General features: G+C 45.3%; 1 protein-coding gene across 15 annotated transcripts in view; it reads right to left on the reverse strand.

Moving 5' to 3' along the window:
- The window catches only part of LOC139548568 (histone-lysine N-methyltransferase MECOM-like), a 185,187-nt gene that overhangs the window by 35,462 nt on the left and 134,232 nt on the right, over positions 1-15,493 (reverse strand). For 14 of the 15 annotated variants that reach the window (XM_071358320.1, XM_071358317.1, XM_071358314.1 and 11 more), the window contains exon 3: positions 44-178. In XM_071358320.1, the coding sequence (XP_071214421.1) occupies positions 44-178 (135 nt within the window). Of the gene's footprint in view, positions 1-43; positions 179-1,956; positions 2,644-15,493 lie in introns of those variants that run through there. The other variant, XM_071358321.1, reaches the window with a different exon arrangement.

The following is a 15,493-nucleotide window of genomic DNA, read 5'->3' on the forward strand; positions in this document are numbered from 1 at the left end:
AAGGCCCTGTGGCAGGCAGGAGGGCGGTCTCCTCTCCACATACCTGATCATCTATCTGGCACGGCGTCAGGTTGTGTTGGAGGGCCGTGGAGGCAAACTGGATGTGCTTCAGCCAGCTCCCGATATCAGGCTCGCTGGCATCCACACAGAACTTTACATGGCCCGACCCGTCCAAGATCTGTAAAGAGGTAGAGAGGGGGGGGGGGGGGGGGGGGGGTTAACACTTTGATCTCTATCTGATTCTGCACAGGTTACTGTGTCCACACGGACAAACCACATACCTCCCACCGAGAAACAAGGCCACACTGTTGTGAAGCTGCAGTATTACACACGCAGGGCAGGCACACACATGCACACACATGCACACACACACACACACACACACACACACACACACACACACACACACACACACACACACACACACACACACACACACACACACACACACACACACACACACACACACACACACACACCTTGAACTGGGTCCTGCTCCCTCTCACACAATCAAACGAAAAAGCCCACGCAAACTGATACACACACACACAGCAGTGAAACACATGCCAGAATATCACCGTGCTGAATGAGCACAACTAAAAGGTCTTTCAATTACTTGTTTTTAAGACACCAACAATGTTTTTAAGACATCAAAACAAATGTATTTCTTTATTGCCGAACATTAGAAACTATTCCATGAATATGGTAATCAAAACGAACATTTTAGAGCCATTTCACTAGGTGCAACACGTTTCATAACAATGCATACATTATTATTAATACTGAGTCGTGCTGAATACATAAAAACACAAAAAGCAACTCCAATATCAGTGTTGGTATTTTGTAGAAACAAAAAAACAGTGTAATGAAATTATTATTACATATTTATATTCGTATAACACTTGTAGAAACATTTACTCTATTCCCCAATTGCTGATATCACCTTGTTTTCTTTTAAAATAAAACGTAATATTATTATAAAGATGAAGTTGATTGAAAAGTCTCTCAGAGGGTTGATGATGAGGAGATATTGGACAATAGCGCCTAATCTTTGGGAGTGAAAGGGCCAGAACACGTTAACCCCAGTGGGCAGCAGCATTCAAATAACCTTTCATGCACACCATTCCCACAAAAGAAACAACCAGTTTTATAAAGAATTCCCTAACTTATACTTTATTATCAGCTATGTAGGCCTAATTAACTACCCTATCATATTCAGTAAATTAACAATATTATCATATGACCAAGGCAGGCCTATGCATACAATAAAACGTAATTCTACTTAGACAGATGATAGGAATAGATAAATGATAGGCCTGATAATTATTCCCAAATATATTTTTTTAAACGAATTAGGGAGAGATAGAAATCGCGTGAAAAGGCCACTGTGTATTTCACCCAGGACAGGAGTTGGTTGCAGTCTAAACAATTTATAACATACAGAAAACGTCAGACAAAATAGCCTAATGCTCGGGGTTTTTCTGGCCTACCTTGAAAATTGGATAAGCACACGTGTCAATAATAGATAGAATATGTATTTATTTGTTAAATACACTTTGCATTATTAATTACATTTGGCAAGACAATGCAAAATGACATCTTACTTATTGCCTATAATTTAAAGACAAATTATTATTTTTTCAATAAAAACTAAATAATAATTTGTGATTAGAGTTACGTGCAGAAGCAAGACATATTGTTGTGATCCATAACTGAAAATCGATTATGGACAACAATCGATGTTTGTGTAGCCTAAAATACTTACCTGGGATACGTTAAACGTGTCTGACGAAAACGTATTGACTCACCCTGTAAAAATACTTGTCAATAGTTTTGACAATTAATCTATATTGAGAGCTCATACGATTAATTATAACCATAATTGTATCACTGAGAAAGGACTCGTAAGAATGTTCGTTTGGTAATAAAAAGGTAATCAAATAGACCGTTGCTTACCGTGATAAATCCTTTGCACCCTTGGTACAACAATAAAATATCTGCAAATACGGGGTGTGCAGAAATAAAGTGAAAAAAAACTTTTGATTAAAACTGCAATTTCTTGTTTTGGAAATGACCACAAAAAAATTAAAATGTATCGGTCTTTTAGTTTTGCTCCATATGTGTAATGTCCTGTGTTCTTGAAAATGCCATGGGATTTTACATTGTATTTTCCCTTTCTCCGACCCACAAGACGTTTGCTCTTCTCTCTCACACACTTATTGTCATGTAGACACCGGCATAATCCCTAGGCACATTAACTTGGTCCAAATTGAGGCCGTCAGCGCGAGCCGGTCTCGTCCGCTCTTCTCACTCTGAACCTCCACTGTTCCCAGGTGTCAGTGCGGCGGAGCGAGCGAAAATGCAACTTTTCCTTTCTCTCTTCCCCCCGGCGCGTGATAGTGAGATGGAAAGATCGCCCACCTACTTGCGCGTCCCGTACTGTGTGATGTGTGTTTCTGTTTCACGGACTGTCTCTTAAAGAGGATCTTGCTCGCCCATCCATAGAGAGCAATGCAAAACGGGCTATCTTGCCTGTCCGCAGTCGGAAGTTGAGAGACGCTCCCGCAGTACATTTTAAAGTGACAGGTGACCGGTTGAGAGGCGAGGTCAGAGAGAGGTCGGGATGGGCTTCTATGGTATTGACTACATACACCAGCCCAATTTGCCTTTGATGAAACCACCGAATAATTACGCATTTCTTCCGCATTTCACTCGTTTGTGCCCGAGCAATGAGGGGTGGGTTCGCGGTTCACTCCTAGCCAAGTTAAGGCACAACATGCTATTAGCTTAAAGACTAATGAATGGTGACAGTGACTCTCTTCTAAAAAATATTGTACATTAAAACAATAATTGTGTTATTCATAGAATACTTAATGGAATGTAAAAAGTATTGTTTCAATAAAACCTCACTAATAGTCCAAGTGAAAACAATAACTTTTATTGTTAGGCCTAAGTGAGGCTTTCCTTGTTTGCTTGGAGATCTGCTTTACGAGACAGACTAGGCATGCACCCGGATGATCTGTCTCGCCCTCGCCACTCTGAGGGGCATAGGACGCATGTGACCAACATGCCATCATCCTGCATTTCTAAACATGCCGATACAATGTATAGCTTTTAAAACATTCTTCTTCTAAACTTGATCTGCAATTCATGGTAACAGCTTGCATATACAGCAGGCCAACATTCACAAAATGTAATTTTTTTTCTGCTTTTGGTTGTTTGTTTGTTCATATTCTTTTTAAATGCTGATATAATTGTATTGCCCATTTTCACTCTCCTTTCTTAACTTTTATGTCCAACTCTAAACTCTTTTGGATAATCAAATCCATAAAAAAAAAGACCTCTTAGAATCATACAAAAGTAAGCGTTTAGCCTGCTTGGTTATGCAGGGCGAGCCTGAACAGGAGTTTATAATGTTCTGGGAGAGGGTGGGGGCGGTGGATGTGAAGAGATTATGATTAATATGTCTCAGTGGCCGCTATCTGTGACATTGACCTTCTATCCCAGATAATTCCCATTGTTTGATGAAATTGCAGAGCAAATGTGCAGGAAGGACAGGAAAAATCATGTGTAAATAAGGTGGACCTCGCCAGAGATTCCCATAGTCCGCGCTGCTTGAGAACCCAAAAGAGCCCCCGGTCCGCAGCTCATTGATTTCCTGCCTTTCCTCGACTTGTCCATTGTTGGAACCCTTTTTAATTTAGCCATAAATTGGGAAAGCTCAACCTATGAGCTGTTTTATTTTCTTCCTGTCAGGATGAGGGATTTGTTTTATGATGCATTGTGTATTAAATACAAGTAATCTGGAAAAGTGATTGCCCGGGCCTCTCCGGGTCTGATCGAGGATTCTGATAGAGACCAGAGCTCTTTCTGAAAGGGAGGAAACGTTTGTGGATAAACAAGGGTTGTGTAGTATCACTAGCAGGTCCGACTGACCAGGGTAAATTGGGGTAAATGTAGATTGGACCAGAGGCCGCCAACGGTATCCCAGCCTGTATTTCTCTCCCGAGTCAGGAGATGGCGTTCTCAACTGAACAAACTTTTACAAGGCATTAGTTGCCTTTCAATACGTTCTTTAATGCCAAGCTGAGCAATTTTGATAGGTGTTTTCTTTCGTGGATAATTTAATAGGGTTTAGATTCATGGATAGCCTAAATTCGAGCTGTAAGCCTTCCATACTGAACAAAGTTCCCAGCCTGTGTGCCCATATCTCCTGAGAAAAGCGCATCAGTCAAGCGCGGAGACGCTGAGTTATTGAGATGGGGGTCATTGCTTTATCGTCCGCAGAATTGCAGCACACAACATCGTCTACATTAAGGCGTTAAATTGCTAGGGGGACATGAAAGATTCAGTTGCATGGGCCTGAATATATAATCACCTGAACGACCTACAATACATCTCTTGGATCCACAATAAGACAAGCCGTGGAAGTGAATTTTAAAATACTTGTTCATTTGTTAAAGCCCCGTGTATAATAATTTAAAACATAGCTTAATTTATGTTTATTTGAGAAACTCGCCATATAGGCTAGTCCATTCTATTACGGTAAGTATATTAAATAGTTCGGCTTGATCAGAAGAAACCCCAAGCCTTTGTTATTATGATTATAGCACATAAAGTGTGTAATAGCTGTTTATTAACATATTACAAACCAAAAAGCCTGCTCGAGGCTTTTTTCTTTATTTCTCTTATTTTACGCCACTTACCGTTTCATTTTGATTTGGGTGGCACTTTACATCTGCAGCATCCGGATAATGTTTTTGTACATCGACTTAAAAGTACTGTGACATTTCTCAAAGGATTTCATGCTTATTTGTTTGTATTAGTTGTTTGTTTAAGCAACTCAATTACTTGGGGAAATGTTCTCAGTTTAAGTATTGGACAACTGTGAAGAAAAAACCATTACCACATTTTCACAGCATTTCCCAATTTATATTGCAATATAGGCTTATGGAAATCAGGGGGAAACTTGAGGCTACTTTGGTTAAACAAAAATATTTACGCTTGAGTTTCACGGGATATCAATGGGCTATTTACAGTTCCTTCGGAACGTATTCAAACCCCTTGACTTTTTCCACATGTTCTTGTGTTACAGCCTGAATTTAAAATATATTACATTGATATTATGTGTCACTGACCTACATACAATATCCCATAATGTCAAAGTGGAATTACGTTTTTAGACATTTTTACAACTTAATTAAAAAGCTGAAAAGCTGAAATGAGTAAATAAGTATTCAACCCCTTTGTTATGGCAAGCCTAAATAAGTTCTGGAGTAAAACTGTGCTTACTAAGTCACATAATAAGTTGCATGGACTCACTCTGTGTTCAATAATAGTGTTTAAGATGATTTTTGAATGACTCATCTCTGTACCCCACACATACAATTATCTGTGGATGGATCAACAACATTGTAATCCAACACGACACATCAGTAGTAGTAGTAGTAGTAGTACCACTCTTCATATTTTCAAGCATGGTAGTGGCTGCATCATGTTATGGGTATGCTTGTCATCGGCAAGGACTAGAGTGTTTAGGATAAAAATAAACAGAATAGCGCTAGCAGGCAAAATCCTACAGGAAAACCTGGTTCAGTCTGCATTCCAACAGACACTGGGAGGCAAATGCACCTTTCAGCAGGACAATAACCTAAAACACAAGGCAAATATAGACTGGAGTTGCTTACCTAAACGACATTGAATGTTCCTGAGTGGCCTAGTTACAGTTTTGACTTAAATCACCTTGACAATCTATGGCAAGACTTACAAATGCATTAGCGTGTATCTGGTTTAAAAGGGCTTCGTTTGTTTGACTTATTTATCTACACTCAGCTTGTGTATAAGTCAGAGCATTACGGCACCACGAGCCCCGCGGTGGGATTCCTGGGCCAGGTAGGTGCAAACTGACTCCGTGAGTGAGCTACTCCACCGCAATGAGCCAGGCTGCAGAGTCGCTCTAATGGAAACACCACGTATAAGGTGTATTCCAGCACATCCTCCAGAAGAGGGAAAAAAGAGAAGAAAAATAAAATATTGCAGCCAAATCCACATGAAATAGTTCCACCATTCATATGGAGAGACCTCCCATTGACACCGGCGAAAAGCTGCAATAAGCCTCCATCATGAGTCTCTACAGGCGGCCCCCCAAGACAATTTATTTTGGTTAAGTGTGGGGCAATGCAATCAAGTGGCGAAAACTCATTTAAAATCTGAAACGAATTTAGGGGTGATATCATTTTTGTTACAACACCCGTGTCATGGTGTGTCATTTTAGGGTTTATCAGAATTAGAACAGTTATAGTGACTTCACAACTTTCTTTTGTAATGGTTATGCTGAATATTTTAGGACATAAACCTATGTGTTCTAATGTCTATAACGTAGCCTAATCGAGAGAGAAAAACATAACAAATGCCAAAGACTATCGGTAAACATAACCAGGGGAGTAAAATGCACACTGCATAAACCATACTATTGATATACTTTTGAGATTTTAAGCCAGAGCAGAAACGGACATTTTTGCATATGGCTACTCAAGCCGAACCCCCCCACCCCTCACCCGTCCAAAAAGTTCCTGTTTTAAGGGAGTCTCCTCACAGACAAATTACCATTAAAGGAGAGCAGAGGAAATGAAAGGGGAAAAACGTAAATAAAACATTTCCTTGGTCTAGAAGTAGACCCGTTGTGAGCGCGTGTTAATCTCCACCTCGGTAATTTGGTTCTCCGGGAGAAGACAGAAGCCCCGCTGCTGTGCCCTGCACTTCATAAATCACAGCTTTATGTGGACAAGGTCAGCGGCCCCCTGGCTCAGCCCGGCCCCTCCGAGCGACGCAGCGCGCCCGCCATGTTTACCCTCCTGCCCGGGGCTCTCAGGACCAGACCAGCTCACTTCTAATTAGTTTGGATTCTTTTCATTTGCCGGGGTCAGCCAGGCATTCCGGGAGAGGGATGATTTCCTATACATTCTTCGGCCTTTGATGACTGAGCCCTGCGTGTTTTCCGAATTAGTACCCCATCATTTTGACACAGTGTGTTCTGTTTTAGCGCCACCCCATTCCACTCCCGGGACCACTCTATTCTGCAGCGTTGTGCAGGACAGGTTCCACCCCTACAAGATGCAGGCGCTTTCTGAGCAGCAGTGGGAGAGAAACAGAAATATGATGACGGGGAAAATATAGCTGTGAGATGTTAGAAAAAACGAAGTAGAAACAGGCAATGCTTTACCAGCAACAGGGTACTATGAGGAATGTCCAACCTCACAGTTAAGTTTTGTTTTGATATAATGACAATATTGTCAGATATAGGCTATGTGATGCATGAACTCAGATCTATGTTACTGAATAAAGTATGCATAAAAGTGTTTTTAAAGTGTGCGGGAAAGTATCGTTGCCGCACATTGACGGTTCAATTCCGTTTGATTCCTATTCCAGTGAGATCCGAATCTTCAAGGGACTTGAATGAGTGTGAATGAGATGTATTGTCTCCTGTAGCTAAAATGAAGTAAATTGCATTGACAGCAGGAATGACTAGACGTGACTGGAGCGTTAAAACAAGGCATTGGCCAAACATGACCACTGGCCTGAGGTACAATGTAGGCTACTATTCACACTGTAGAAGGAGTGGGAGGAGGAGGTAAATGTACAAATCAGAGAGTGTGGCGAGGACTTGAAAACATACACGCAGCTGATTTTAGGAGCTACCCGGCGTGTGCACCTACTCCAAAGAGCCGCCGGAGGAATGCACTGTCGCGGTGCGGTAATCACACAGACACTTCCTCCGCAGCGCCTCAACACACAGGCAACACTGTATGTGTAGGGGACCACGGGGTGCGATAAAGTCGCACCGGAGTCAAAGGTAACCTTTTGAAAACATAAATTCCGCGTCGGAGAGCTGGAAAGTAAAACAAGCCTGGCCAGCAAGCCAACCAATCCCGCTTTACCCCCGGTAATTAGAGCATGTTGTTGGACGCTGCAGGGTGAACAAATTGTTTTTTAAACGCTCGTAGATATCATCTTTAAAAGAGCCCCTTTATGTAAGGAAAGATGGAATACAACACAGCACTTCAGATCAGAGGAGCGGGTGTCGCGCATTAATTACATTTATTGAGCTGTCCGGCCACGTTTGAAGTGGGAGGTCACTTGAGACAGCGACTGCGTGTTTTTCATACACCGTGACCAATGGAAAGGCTAATATTTAATGTTTCCGGGATATGTGAAATAGCCGTAACATTCACAACCTTCTCTCCAACCCCGTTCCACTCCATCCATCCCACCGTCAGTGTCTAGGTGAGAGTGATGTCATTTCAGAAAGGTAAACTTGACCAGTTTCACCCTGATGGAGACGCAGTTGTTCAGACATAACCATGGCACCACGCACAAACATGTCACCAAAGCGCAGACATGAGCGGGTTGAAGGCTTTCAGGCATGCCTTTCCAAACACGGCTTTCCATGAATTGACATATTTTAAGCGTTTCATTTTTTCCGTGTTAAATCTGTGCACACCTTTTAATTACAGAAAATACCAAAACCAAACAATTACTCCTCTAGGACTTTCCAAGTATCTGAGAAACCAACACATTCTGCCTCCATAACAATACCCAAAACAAAAGTTATTTTTGTGGGTGAGCACTTGCCTATCTTGTAAGACAAAGTCATGTATTTAATACTTCCTCATTAGAGTCCAGCGGAAATTGCATCGGCACACAACACCAACTTAACACAAAAAAACGTTAGAAAAAGCGAACAAACTCACTAACCCTCTTCCACGGGACATGGAACATCTCCTATTTAATGCTTCCCCGACTTCCAGTAGCATGAAAGACGCCCATAAATTAGGTCAGGATTATATTTAACCCAGCTCTTTGTGCTGAGTACAGGGCACATGGTGCTGCTCCGCCGTGCTTCTGCCATTCAGATCCAACACTCTCATTATATGTGGCTAAGACACAGCTTCCAGTTGGAATTCACACACAGAGTAAGGCATTCTCTAAAACATCTGATTTCACTGCAGGCCACACAAACACCCTGGGAATCTGAGAAAGATTTGATAAACTATGCACTAGGCTCCCATCTCCTCCACAACAGTCAAAAGGTGTATGTGTTTGTGTGATGTGTGGGCATGCAGGTCTACCCTCAACCCTGAGACAATGCAATCACACCATGGCACATTGCTGCAGTCTGACTTGATTGAGTCATCAGACATGGTGCGTCAATACTCAAGGTTTATTCAATTCCAGACCAATCATTCTGGTGTCATACACTTTGGGTTAATATTGGAACCGGAGGCTGGGGCCGGGGAGAGATAAATCACCTTTTATGATGGGTTGTTATGGTTTTTACCGCGCTGGTTTGTGAGGGACTGATTTGGGGATCAATCACATGTGGTGTCTGCTGGCGGGGCGTGCCGGGGATCGATGGTGGATCTGGGGCCTGCAGTGATGGATGCCTGCTGAACTATGACCAGACCATCCCTCCATCCCCTCCCGCCAAAACTGAAGGAGCATGACACCCACCCATATCATCATTATACCCGACCTCTCTCCCCCTCGCTCGCAATTCACTTCTTTATCTGGATGGCACCTCTGAAAATTCCATTGTCACACAACATTTAACAAAGACAAAAGTCCCAGGCCCAGTAGGAGTGCTGAGTTAGGATCAGTTTAGATTTTTAGATCATAATGAAAAATATACGGACAAATGAGACCTGATCCTAGGTCAGTACTCTTTCTCTGATATACTCATAATGAAAGCCACAATGGAGGTGTTTGCTTATGCAGGAACAGATGAGTAACAACCAGGTGGTCTGGATACAGTACCGTTGTGGCCCTAAGGGTTAGTTTAACAATTAAAGACAGTGGTTAGTGGTGTGTCAGACTGCACTGAGAGAGACTAGCATCGGGAGGGTATGAGTTATTTAGTGTTTCATTTCCCCTTCACATCTCTCTGTTTGCATGTGAAGAGTTGGATCAGAACAAACATACAGAACACATATAGTTACTATATGTTACACACACACACACACACACACACACACACACACACACACACACACACACACACACACACACACACACACACACAAAGGGACACACTGTTTTTACACACACTCAACATGTCCCGTAGCTGTCAGACGGCAGCTTCCTCCATGCTGTCAGCGTGGCCCCAACTGAAACAAAAGACCCAGGGAGCGAGGCAACATCGTTTCTCAATTAGAGGAAGTTGGTCCTGATTACGCCGCCCCTGTAGAAGCATTCCGATCCCGTGAACCCGTCCAGCCACTGCCAGCAGGCCTCAAACTCTAAACCACCAAGAGAGAGTTTTTTGTTTTAACTAGGCAAGTCAGTTAAAAACAAATTCTTATTTACAATGTTGGTCTAGGAACAGTGGGTTAACTGCCTTGTTCAGAGGCAGAACAACAGATATTTACCTTGTCAGCTCGGGGATTCGATCTTGCAACCTTCCGGTTACGAGTCCAATGCTCTAACCACTAGGCTACCCTGCCGCCCATCTTAAAGTACTACCGCGCCCCACCCAGTCTCCCCCCTCCTCTTCTGTTCTTGCCTTCTCTCCACACGCATGCACACTTACACTCTCGCTCTCCTCTCATCTCCTCCCCTTCTCACTTCCCTTCCTCTCCTCCCTACCCCTGTCCTCCAGACTCCAGACAGAACAAGTAGAGCCTCCTTTGGCCCTGAGAAGAGTAGGAAGTTCCACCTTCCTCACACCCTCAGCTCTCTATCCATGACAAATGTGTTCACTCTTGGTGTTTATAAAAAGTGTGGTTAGTCATAATCTAGAGCGAGGGAGTATTTACACACTGGATATTCTGATAACAGGCGACGTATTCAATTTCTGTTTGTTTGACAGGCGCACTGTCTCTCTCTCTCACGTTGACAGGAAGACCCCCATCCATTCACCCGGGGGTCTTGACCCTAACAGTATTCTCTCTTGCGGCGCTCAAGAGCTAACACATATTAAGTAAATGAAGAGTCTCTTCAACCCAGGGAGACAAACGAGCTTCTTAAACACAGGAGGAGTGGCGGTTTGATCTTCCATCGCCCGTGTTTATGATGCAATCTAGGCTGGCTCGTATTGATGATGTAACTAGGATTGTGTACATTCTAGACTGAGATGGCCCCAATGTTTCTAGCCAGGTGCTCAAGCTCTTCACATCTGTTTACGAAAGAGAGAGAGAGACAGTGTGTGTGTGTGTGTGTGTGTGTGTGTGTGTGTGTGTGTGTGTGTGTGTGTGTGTGTGTGTGTGTGTGTGTGTGTGTGTGTGTGTGTGTGGGAGGTTAAGGGGATACTGATGGGATGGGAAGGACTGTGTGTATACATGGTGGTACTTCAAAGCCATCCCGTTACCCGGGCCGACAGTGCAGAGAGTTTACACCCATCCACACCCAGCCAACAGCACTAAACCACAGGTCAGAGTGTCTCCTCTCATTCTTCCCCTCCAGCCAGAGGCCAGGTCTCTCTCTCTCTCTCTCTCTCTCGCTCTCCTTCTCTCTCTCGCCTGCTGTTTATTGTCATCTTGGCCAGAGAAAAAAAACCTGACTGTGAGGTGTAAAACACTGAGGGGGAGGAGGGGAGGGAGTTGAGGCGGCAGAGCCCCCCAGGGTGGGTAGGAATGGGCGTGGGTGGGGGTGGGGGGACCAAGGCTGGCTTGGGGGAGGGGGGATGAAGCTGTGGCGGACCCTAGTGTAATCTTGGTGCTGAATAGACGGGGGCTCCTAATAGAATCCCATCGTCCGGCTGCCACTGAGAGAAACAAGAGCCGTAATGGATGGGCTCTGCCCCCCCCCCCCCCCCCCCCCCTTCTGCCCTTGTGACCCCTGTGTTGGTCAGAAGTAAGAGCTAAAGAAGCATTGTAGCCCCAGGCCTGATTGAATGGGGAGGAAGGGAGGTGGATGGAGAGGGAGGGTGGAGGGGTGGAGGGGGGGTATAGGGAGCCCAGCCGCGCTGATAGACCAATTTCCCAGTACTGCGAGCAGCTAGGTCTTGATTGATGAGGGCCGGTGCTGGTGAGAGGAGGCCCATCACATACGATCACATAAATACTTATTCAGCTCGAATTCTCTCTGACAAGCCTTGCGACAGCTTTGTGCTGTCACAGATATCATTGGAGGAAAAACGCTCCATTAATCATGCGTAATTAACTTTTCCGAGGGGTTCCGCTGGTAACCAGTGTGAAAGAACGACCCAATACCAAATCCCAGCATCTTAACTGGGACTGGAGGAGAGCCTTATTAAAAGCAGAGGCAGTTTCCTCCCCCGAGTCGCTCCGTTTGTACAGGAAACGGCTTCATTAGTATCGGTTTAGGCTCTAATGGGCCCGATACAAAGCGTCCTCTCTCTCTCTCTCTCTCACCATCCATACAGTGCAATATCCTGTGTGCGAGTGTTGGTTCTAATGTGGGTGTTTGAAGTCCAGAGCAGGACCCATCTGAGCGGCTGCTTGAACTTAACTACCTTCACCCCCTCCCTTTCAGTACACTACTGGAGACTGGATGCGGAGTGCACAACAAGGACCCTAGTCTCATACAGTGGGACCAACACAGCACAGGAAGAGGCCCCAGGTTTTCAAACTGGACTAGGGGCGCTTTGTTTTAAACCAGCAGACCACATGATGTTGTAGTCCAATATTCTCAACAACACCCACCCATCACCCCGCCCTATTTACCAATGACCCCCACCCCCCCACTACACCTATATCATCTGCATTCCATCCCTCCCTCCATCGCACAGCTCGGCCCTGCCCGTGTGTGTTAGTTTCCCTTGTGACGGTTTTGCGTATGAAGTGACCAGCTGTAATGGGAGTTGACAGGGTCACTGGTTGTTTGGGAATAGGACTGAATTCCCACTATGTCCGCTACCTCAGTCAGTCTCCTTGGTAATGTCTCCCATGTTTCCCTTTGTCTCACGAGGAGACTGAGGTGAGAACCTATCAATGCTACTCTTTATCTGGGACAGCTTAGGGAGTGAGACTGCAACTGCAGGTGGGGTCCTGTCTGGTTTGGATAGTGTGTATGTGGGCTTTGTGTGTGTGTGTGCATGTGTGTGCGTGCGTGTGTGTGTGTGTGTGTGTGTGCATGTGTGTGTGCGTGTGTGTGTGTGTGTGTGTGTGTGTGTGTGTGTGTGTGTGTGTGTGTGTGTGTGTGTGTGTGCAGCTAGTATCACACATTCAGAGTCAGATTCTTTGCTTGTCCTCAGTCACCCTCACGCAGTCCTTTCCATTGCCCCTGTTGGGTGACAACATCTCCCGCGTTACAGTGGTGAGACCTGACTGATATCCTGTCTAATGAGCTCTGTTAGGACTCCTGACACAAATACAATACACATGTGTGGCACAGACTCACATATAGACACCATAGTTGCTGTCCATGTTTAGACACACAAAACACAAACATCAATATAGTCAAATATAGTCAAAATGAGAACAAGTCACTCGAAGACTGGGGTTGTACAACAAACCTGACCTCATCTATTAAAACCTACTCTTGTTGTGCTTGTTCTAACATAGTTTGACCAGTGTAACAGTTTGTAGGGTACTGAACCAATAAGCAACTTAATCAGGAGAGAGTGGTCTCTTAGTCTGGTCCCAGATCTGTTTCAGCTGCCTTGCCAAGTCCTACGGTCATTGTCACACCACAGCACAAACAGATCTGGGACCAGGCTAAGAGAATGAACCAGACCACACTCCTCTCCCTGTGCCAGGATCTAGTATCCCTTCTTTGGAGGACCACTGGACAACCATGTCACTGGACAACATGTGTTGGTAGTTTCAGCTGTACACCTCAGCCAAAGAGGGGAGAGTTGTGTTGTTAAAGGCCTTGGAGTCGAAACGTCAACAATCCCTTGCCATTGGAGCAGGCCTGTAACAGCCTGTAGCAGCCTGTAGCAACCTGTTGGAGCCTGAAGCAGCCTGTAGCAACCTGTAGCAACCTGTTAGAGCCTGAAGCAGCCTGTAACAGCCTGCAGCAGCCTGTAGCAACCTGTTGGAGCCTGAAGCAGCCTGTAACAGCCTGTAGCAACCTGTTAGAGCCTGAAGCAGCCTGTAACAGCCTGTAGCAGCCTGTAGCAACCTGTTGGAGCCTGAAGCAGCCTATAACAGCCTGTAGCAACCTGTTGGAGCCTGAAGCAGCCTGTAACAGCCTTTAGCAGCCTGTAACAGCCTGTAGCAGCCTGTAGCAACCTGTTGGAGCCTGAAGCAGCCTGTAACAGCCTGTAGCAACCTGTTGGAGCCTGAAGCAGCCTGTAACAGCCTGTAGCAACCTGTTGGAGCCTGAAGCAGCCTGTAACAGCCTGTAGCAACCTGTTGGAGCCTGAAGCAGCCTGTAACAGCCTGTAGCAACCTGTTGCTCTGCCAGGTGGAGTATAGGACCAGACAGCCAGGCCAGGGAGAGGAAAGCCAGTAAGCACAGACAGACAGCAGCCCCTGAATAGGAGCGCACACACACACGCACGTGCACGCACGCGCGCACGTGCACGCACGCACGCACGCACGCACGCACGCACGCACGCACGCACGCACACACACACACACACACACACACACACACACACACACACACACACACACACACACACACACACACACACACACACACACACACACACTTAGTAGAACTAGCAGGGTATCCTGTTCAGGACTGGCATCCCAACAGTTCCATTACTATAGGCTATATAAAACAGGTGGCTGGACCACACACAGAAGAGGAGAGGAGAAGAAAAGAGGAGTGGAGAGAGAGAGAGAGAGAGAGAGAGAGAGAGTGAGAGAGGGAGGGAGGGAGAGAGAGAGAGAGAGAGAGAGAGAGATTGAGAGAGGGAGGGAGAGATAGTGAGAGAGAGAGTGAGGGAGAGAGGGAGGGAGGGAGAGTGAGGGGTCAAGTACACCCAGTCAGCTCAGCTTGACTTATATGGAGACACAGAGAGAGAGAGGCAACAATAAGCTCTTATGTCAGACAGGCCTATAAGCCCCTCTCCTCTGTGTGTGTGTGTGTGTATGTGTGTGTGTGTGTGTGTGTGTGTGTGTGTGTGTGTGTGTGTGTGTGTGTGTGTGTGTGTGTGTGTGTGTGTGTGTGTGTGTGTGTGTGTGTGTGTGTCTTCTGCCAAATAAACTACAGCGCTAACTCATAGCTCTGTCCCTCAGGACAGCTGATTGGCTGACAAGCTAGACTGTTTCACAGAAACCGAAAGCAGGGATTGGAAGAGATCTGCGGGTCCACTGTGTATAAGTGTAAGATTACAGGCCTGTGTACGACAGCGTTCAGGGCAGAGGACTTGCTTGCTGAGTCGGCTCAGGTGTATGTGTGTTTGTGTGTGTGTGTGTATTCGGGTGTGTTACTGTGTGCATGTGTGTATGTATCTGAGTGGCCTCTGTCATCCCTTCATCCCTTATCAGGCCCAGCGGTGGGCTTCCTATCCCCTCCTGTGGACTAAACACTGGCCTGTTTGTGGACGAAACAGCCTCTCGTGCCAGAGACGACACAAGGA

This window comes from Salvelinus alpinus, chromosome 21, assembly GCF_045679555.1.
Source record: "Salvelinus alpinus chromosome 21, SLU_Salpinus.1, whole genome shotgun sequence".
NCBI lineage: Eukaryota > Metazoa > Chordata > Actinopteri > Salmoniformes > Salmonidae > Salvelinus > Salvelinus alpinus.